This window comes from Arachis stenosperma, chromosome 1, assembly GCF_014773155.1.
Source record: "Arachis stenosperma cultivar V10309 chromosome 1, arast.V10309.gnm1.PFL2, whole genome shotgun sequence".
NCBI classification, from domain to species: domain Eukaryota; kingdom Viridiplantae; phylum Streptophyta; class Magnoliopsida; order Fabales; family Fabaceae; genus Arachis; species Arachis stenosperma.
The window spans coordinates 6,557,776-6,566,778 of NC_080377.1; the positions used below are offsets into that span (position 1 = coordinate 6,557,776).

The following is a 9,003-nucleotide window of genomic DNA, read 5'->3' on the forward strand; positions in this document are numbered from 1 at the left end:
ATCACAACTAAAAGTCATTGCTGATTACAAGGGGATACATTCATAGGAACAAACACTAAATAGATAACTGACAACATGACACGTAAACAATTCCAAAGGATATAAACCATGATAACTCTAGATGCCGCTGGTAGAACCTCGCTGAGGGCAAACCCTTCGGGTGTGACCGGGCTACCTGAACAGGCCACACCACTTCGGTCGACTGGTGTCAGCTTCGTCCATGTTGTTGCGGATGCGGGTGGACCGTGGTCGTCCTTCTCTTGCCTGTCTCATGTTCGGGTCGGGGATCACAGTCGGACCATCATAGGGGAGCCAAAGCCCCTCTGGAATACAAGGTGCAAAGGACATCTGATACACCTTAAATACCTCAGACATGATGTACACTTCATCGATATAAGTTGCCCAATCTAGCCGTGACTGCGGGCAGCATGCGATGTCATGGCAACACGAGTAGTGCAGCACCTGGAAGTATCCACAGTCGCAAGTACGATCCCTTAGGGAAACCCGGTAGCTACCCAACGAGAATTTGTCTGTGGGAGTAGTCTCAGCCACTGTATAGTCAAGTTGATGCCTATCAAACACAGTCACAGTGAAGCACCTCAAATCCTTCAAGTTCCGCTCAATGGCCTTAACAAGTGCCTACGAATACCGGTGACCGGACCCTAACTGTGCCTCTGCCGTCTGCCCCCGAACAATAAACAACTCAACAAGCCGAAGATAGGTGGACTTAACCAAGGATGTCACTGATAGATTTCTTGTGCCCTTCAAAACAGAGTTCACACACTCAGAAATGTTGGTCGTCATGTGACCATATCGTCTCCCCCCATCCTTGTGCTGTGTCCACATCCCATACTCCATCCTATTTGCCCAATCACACATGGCCGGGTTCTCTGTCCTCATTATATCAAACCAATAGTCAAATTCTGCTTCCGTCTTCGCATAAGCAGCATTTACTAGCCACCTCCTCGCATCCTGCCCCTTGAAGGTGAGGGCGAAATTTGCTGCAACATGCTGAATACAAAATGCCCTATAAGCATGGGGAGGTTGCCAACCACTATCTGGGGACTCCAGCGCAGCCTTGATGCCGTTGTGTCTATCAGAGATCATGAGAATACCTTGCTGTGGAGTAACATGTCTTCTAAGATTGGATAGATAGTATGACCAAGACTCTGCATTTTTTCCATCCACTAGTGCAAACGCAACAGGTAAAATATTCGAATTTCCATCCTGAGCAATCGCCAACAACAAGGTCCCTCCATACTTGCCATACAGGTGTGTCCTGTCGATACTGACAAGTGGCTTACAGTGGCGGAATGCCTCAATACATGGAGGGAATATCCAAAACATGCGATGAAAGTAGACTCTATCTTCATCAACCTGGTCACCCACTCTAACCGGGGAGGTCTTTAGCAGAGCAACGGAACCGTCCATGGTGAATGTGACCCCAAGGATCCAGCGGGGCAGATCCGCATATGACTCCTCCCAATCGCCGTAGATCTGTGCTACTGCCTTTTGCTTCGCCAACCACACCTTCCGATAACTAGGCTTGAAATCATATGTTGCCTCTTGCAACACCTTAATCGACACTGACGCATCAGCTCTAACCAATGGAAAGATCCTCGCACAAATGACATGATAATCAAGCTGCTTGTGGTCGCTCGATATCGATGTGGCCATACACGTGTGTGATCCGTTGTACCTCCTAACTTCCCATGTGCTCTTCCTTTTCCGCATGACTATCCGAATCAACCATGTGCACCCGTTACCAAACTCCTTGCATCTCCCTTGGTATTTTAGATTGTCTGACTCTATAACCCTGTACTCAACTCCACGCCGAATGCTGTAATATTTTACGCTCAGCACGATTTCCTCCTTACTCTGGAACGATTGGCCAATCTAAAATTCAGTCAAACCTGTCCCATCATGCATACCCTGCCCATTGAATGTTGCCTCTACATTCTGGTGTTGACCGATGGCTTTCAAGTTCAAAGACGACAGGTGGGGAGGGAACTCTTGTGTTCCAGAACCGGAACCTCCATGGGTTGTACGTGTACCTCTTGGTATATCATCATCACTGTCCCCACCAATATCGACCGGCTCCTCATCGGAATCATCATCACACAGCGCATTCTCAACTCGATCCGGCCCGGCTTCAAATTCAACCTCAGGCACACAATGAGGCACACTAGCATGAACAGCCCCAGCACATTCGGGCTCAGGAATTAGAACTGCCGCTGCTACCACATGCATTGATGTCGAGGCACCACCGACTGTGGTCGACTGAGGATCCGGTGCCGATGCCCCAGAGTTATCCACACGATCTTCCAACTTCGCAAGCATCTCAGGTATCCTCACCTCCAGAAAACTACGCCTGCGTGAAACAAGACCTGTAGGTCTTCATCCGACCCTATCACAAAGGTCTTATATCTCACACCAGTTGACACAAGGTAATGGAAATCTTGTAAAACAACTATTTTACCAACTTCGTCCCACAGGTACCGAGCTTTCGTAATATGCTGAGCTTAATCTCTGCCAATGTACTCGAAGATCGGATAAAAATACTAACCGGTTCTCTATCTGTGAATTTCACACCATGCCTTTTGCTCTTTTGAATATTTCCAGAGCAGTGGACCAGAGCCACAAAACTATTCTCCCCATCCATTTGTGAATAACACTCTACCTCTCCACATTTGGCCCCTCCATGGTTTATATAGGGAGCCCATTGACACATACTAAACGTAAACCGCTATAGGCACCAGCGGTTTACGCACGCACACCAACGCACATAAACCGCTGCTGGCAGCAGCGATTTATAACCAACCCAGCATACATGTAAACCGCGGCTGGTATTAGCAGTTTCTGTTCTCTTGTAAACCGCTACGGCCAGTAGCGGTTTATATAGATATGTGAATCAACGTATTTACGTGTTCGTTTTTGAAACAATGTATTTGCGTAATATTGAGAGTGAAACAATTTAAATAAGTAAATTGCCCAGAAAATGATGATATTAATGTTGTTCGTGTTAGTGTTTATATTAAATCACTCTTCCACCTTAACCCATGATAATAATAAAGATGTCTTACGGCTCACAAATTTAGCCCAACAAAATATACAAATCTAATTATAATTTTAGTCTTTATTTTATCTTATCTTTATCTTTATCTTTATTTTTATTTACTTTTATCTTAATAATAGGTCAATACTCTATATATACTTAGTTTTACCTTCATAGTTTACAATTTTCAATCAATCAACAATTAATAAATTTTTTTCATCTTTTCTTTCATTATTCTTTCATAATTTTATTATCTTTGCGCACCCTTTATGTACTCTTTCCGTTTTATTATGGTATACTTTGTGCAACGTGTAGCGAGCCATGGCCGTGGCCTACGCACCGTTTTGGGAGGCGCGTTGCGTCCATTTTCCTCTGACACGTTGGTGGAGAAGCCCAAACCAGGCGAGATCGGATTGGTTTTCGGTATTCCCGACGATCACCTTTATCGTAGGGTTGTAATTTACTATCCTGCTAGAACTGCTACTCAACAAGGATCTGGGAAGGTTGGAAGATGAAAAATCAACTTTTTGTCAACCCAAAAGTGGGAGAATCCGTTGATGGGCTGGACATCAACTGGAGACCCCTATGCCCATGTTGGCGATTCTGCCCTGTATTTTGATAATGAAGAATCAGCCAAGGAATTTGCTGAGAGACATGGCTCGGAGTATGTGGTTAAGAAGCCACACACACCATTGTTGAAGGGTAAAGCATATGCAGACAATTTTAAATGGAAAGGTCTACTTACCAAACATTTAGAGGTTGATTGTCACTTAGTTTGACAAAAAGTTCAAATTGGTTGAAACTTCTCCCAATTTTCTCTTTGATGAGTATAAAGAATAAAGAATTATAATGGTGAGAATAAAGAATTACAAATAAACCTCTAAAAACAAATTTCTGTTATTATTTAACGAATTTTCTATTCGTATTATTCTAAATTAATAATGTTAGGATCGAAGTGTTCTTTTTTTTGGTAAGAAATCGTCTTATCTTTCGTAAAAATAGATAAGTCTTGAATTAAATTTTTATTCTAAAGAAATTAACTAAATTAAAAATATAATTTATATTAATCAATTATGTATTTATATTTTTATCTAATTAACAAAACAAAAAATACGTGTTAAATGAGTGTCAAATTAGTTTATATTACCCTTTTTTAATAATAAAAATAAAAAAAAACTATGAGTTTTTAAAAAGTTGAAAATGTTTTAAAAATACTTAAGGAATTATTTTTTTAAAATTGACTTGTATTTATCAAAATTAAATAGTATAATATAATTTTATATATTAATAAATATTCAGTTTTATTCTTAATTATATTATTGATGTCAAATTTCATTCGTGGTAAAAAATTCTCCTCAATTTATAACTATTATTATGGTCATTTTAAAATTTAAAGTATATTTTATTAAAGAATAATACTATATAACCAAGCGTTTTGATAATTAAGTTTAACCAATTTAACTCAATACTCTATTGGCATAACAAAATACATCTAGATAAATGTGTGTACATGTGAATTGACACTTAAAAGTAAGATGAGAATTAAAGTATATTAAGAGGTTTATTAAAGTATAATAAGACTTGGTTGTGGATTTGGTTATAAAAGATACGTGTTCATTTAAATTTTTATTTTTTTATTAAATCTGAATTAGGCTGATTGTATTTATTTAAAATTATTTTTAATTTAATTAACTAAATATATGTGTTACAAGTTTTAAAAATTATTTTCTAAAATCTATCTTCAATAAATTATGATAAATGTTAATAGATTCTTAGAAAAAGTAAAAATTGTAGTTTTTTTTTTAAATTCTAAAGTCTAAATTTTAAATCACAAATTTTAAAATCTGAATCCTAAACTCTAACAACCTCAAAAATTCTAAATCCCAAAATTTTAAATCTTGAACTTTCATTTTTAACTTCTAAACTTTAATTTTAAACAATTGTTATAAAATACAATAAATAGAGTGTTAAGATTTGTCAAATTAACAAGGTTACTTACTCAGTAAGGAGTGTTTAAAGATGCATTACAAAAAACACATCACTTAATGGCAGTTTACGACTATTGCAAAATTAAAAATACTATTTGTACACCAAAATTGACTATTAAAATCAGTCACCAATGTATTTGTGTATGTATACATGTGTAGTTTAATTTATTTTAAATGTGTATTTGCATTCCAGCATGTATTTTATACTAGTAACTGACTTTAATAACTGATTTTAGTGTACACATAACATAACTATTGTAAAATTGGTAACACAATCCAAGATTAGTATATTGCGATGGTTTTAAATTAACGCAATATATTAATATAGCGATGGTTATACCAACAGTTGTTGAAAACTACTGCAAATTTTAATTCTCACATCTTAAATAATAATAATTCTGTAAATTCTAATTCTCACATCTTAAATGATAATAATTCTAAACACGGATAATTTATTTTATGGTAGTTTAAAACTGCTGCTATTTCATGCATGTGTTGTAACATATGCACCATAAATTACTTGATGAAAAGTAAATTTTTTATCAAATTAGATCTCATATCTCCCTTTTATTTTTAGAGCACCACTTATATAAAGATGATAAAATAATTTTTTCAAAAATTATTAATTTGGCTATAGTAAAAAAACATACTCTAAAAAACGTAGATTAATATAAAAATATAAATTATGAATAAAATTAAAAATTTAAGAAAAATAATTAATTAAATATTTTAACTAATATTAATTCAAATGACACTGAATTTTTTAAATTTATATAAAATAATTTTTTTCAAAATCTCAAGTTTTATTCAAAGAATTCAAAAATAAATAATAATTACTAGACTAAAAATAGAATAATTAACAATAAAAAATTAGTAGATTAAAATATAGATCTTAAGAATCAAAGAAAAGAAAAAATATTAAAGAATTATATAAATTACAAATAAAAACTTAACTCGTAAAAAATTATTAAATTCGCAAAATGAAAAAAATATCAAAATGATAATAAAATAAAAGCAGAAAAATAATATTATAAAATTTATAAAAAAATAAAAAATAAAACTATCTTCTAATAAAATTTTTGTTAAAAATTTAAATCCTAATTAAATTTAAAAATTAGTATTAGAATCAAAGTAACGATTTTAAAAATATAACACACTTTTTAATAAAAATAACATTTTCAATCTATACTACATGTCAAAATTTAATATATATATATATATATATATGATAATCTATTTGTTAGAATATAATTAGAATCAATTAGGATCAATTAGTATTATTTAGTAATGTTAGAATATAATTAGAATCAATTAGGATCAATTAGTATTATTTAGTATATTTGAATATTTATTATAGGAGATTACGTCTTTATTATTACGATTCTCTTAGTACCTATAAATATCCTTTTATATTGTATTATTGTACACAACTTGAACAGACAACTTGAATAGACAACTTGAATACATTCAATAATACACAAATTTTTTCTCCAGTTTAGTCCCTTATTTCTAAAACTATTCAATAGATGAGATTAAATATTTTTCATTAAAAGACATTTTAAAGTTTAAACATCTTTGCATGAGTCTCGCACCACCTCATTTTTAATAATCTTCTTGCTTAAAAGAGAGATAATTTATTAAAGAATAATTGTTAATGTTATATAAGTTTTTAATTATGGAATTATTTAAAAATGAAGAGATTACATTAGCGTACCAATAATATATAGATAGATACAATAATTATTAGGGATCGAAAAGAGTACGTTATATTATCCATCTATAAGTCACCAAAAAAAAAAATTATCCATCTATTTATGGTTGCGTAGTAGTAGTGGATATTATGTGATAGTGATATTCATAATTGAAATTTAATTCAATTTAGTAAAACATCAAAGGATCCCAACTGTAATCTACAATCCTAAAACAACAACATGATCTACAATCCTACGCAATCAAAAAACAATTTAGCAATTAATCAGATGGTTTATTTGGTGAAGTTTAGTTCGAAACATTAAATGCTTTTGGAATAATTAGGAGACAGCAAGAATTTTGTATTTGTAATATAATATTGCTACTTCTATAGAGTTTAGCTCCAAAAAATAAAAATAAAATATAGGTTATTTTGTGTTTTCAAATATTCAATTAATCATCAACGTCAATAATTAACAAGAAATCGACTTATGTGATTATGTTCTATATTAATAAAACTTACTTCCTAAACGGTTTTATATTTTATAAGTATTTATTTTAAACATGCGAAAAATCTAAAAGTATTCTTGACTTTGATAAAAATAAAAAATAAGTGTGGAGTCTACCAAAATTTTAAACCCAAAAAAATGATGAAAATATATGATTAAAGAATATAACTTGTAGCCGAAAAAGGGTTATTTATTATTACTATTGATGTATGAGTTGCTAATTAAGCTTACTTACTTTGACTTATTGCTATTGCCAAAAATATAATGCATTATTTCCCATAAGCTTACCTATTTCAGAGCAAATATGCTCTCTGTTCTCTTGCATTGATAGAAATTTATACAAATTGTTTCTTTGAAGAAATAATAACGAAAATATAATTGGTTTCACAGGTTAGCTAACTTTAAAAGTACTAATAATAATGCATTAAAAGTGGGTAGTTGAGAGACATAAGGTAGAACAAAATGAAGTTAGAAACATTAATTTGAAATTTGGTGGGAACTATACATAATTAGTCTATATAAAAATTTTCTTTTGACTTTTGTCACTACAATTTAAAAGGTTTTTATTTTAGTCACTGCCATTAATTTGATTTTATTAAATACTTATGTGGTTGGTTAAATAATATTAATGCGACACGTTTTGCATTGCTGCGTTAGTAATTAGCAAAACAAACTAACAATAAAAATTAAGATAGAGACCTTTTAGATTTTATTGGATCAAAATAAAAATAATATAAATCTAAATTTTTTTTATAGGAGCTAAAAATTTATTTAAGTAATAACAAAAATGTCAGAGAGATATGAAAATTGAATGTAAATTATATATATTAAATTAAATAAGATAACTGAATTTAAAGTTATTATCTCTCTGACATTATCCTTTAGCTAAATGATAATTAAAAGTTAGATTTTTTTATGACAGTGCAAAAGTTAGAAATCTTATGTGGTGATGGTTAACAGATTTCATGAAATATTATCCGTGTTAGTTACATTGGGTTGAAAAATTGAGATTGCCAATGAACAAAAGTCTGTCTAATCTGTATCGCTTAAACTGTGGATTTTGATGGGGTGGGACGGACTTTTTCGTCGGATTTTTTTTTATAAGAGGGTATTTTTAGAATTTTTTTGTCAAAATACAATTTTTTCAAACCCAACTTACAAGAGTATAAAGATAAAAATTGAGTATTTTGGATTATGTTTATGTTGTTTTGGATTATGTTTATTTTGTTTTTGAGACAATATTTATAATTATAAAGACTTTAATGTTTGTGAATATTAAAAATATAATTTTTTTATACCTTTAGAAATTATAAATTTATTAATATAATTGTGAAATTATATATATTATTTAATAGATAATAATAAAAAAAAAAAAAATTTTGACAAATTTAATCCGCCAATCCGTTAATCTGCAATTAAACAGAACGAGATAAAATTTTAGAACCGTCTTATTATTAGACGAGACGAAAAAGAGCAACTCACCAAAAGACGAGCTTCTCGCGGACGGACTTTCATGCTTGTCACGCCTAAGAGCAAGTATGCATGGGAAAAATGTTTTTTTTTTTTTAATGAATTATGAAAGTGTACAATTTGTACACGTCGTAGGACGACTAAAAACGTCGAATAAAAACCGTTATCATTTTTTTATATAATTATTTTTTCTGTCAAAATAAAATTTTCTATTGAATATATATTCATTCTAAAAGAAATACGTCTCCACAACAGCGAAACCAAATTTTTAATACTAGGAGATTAAATTCTT

General features: G+C 31.7%; 1 protein-coding gene across 1 annotated transcript; it reads right to left on the reverse strand.

The window, feature by feature from the left end:
• Positions 1-171: 171 nt before the first annotated feature.
• On the reverse strand, positions 172-1,734 carry LOC130974322 (uncharacterized). The gene is made up of 2 exons (XM_057899152.1): positions 650-1,734; positions 172-571 (listed from the first exon to the last, which is right to left on the reverse strand). Exons 1-2 carry the CDS (start codon positions 1,732-1,734, stop codon positions 172-174), a joined length of 1,485 nt encoding a protein of 494 aa, XP_057755135.1.
• Positions 1,735-9,003: the final 7,269 nt, after the last annotated feature.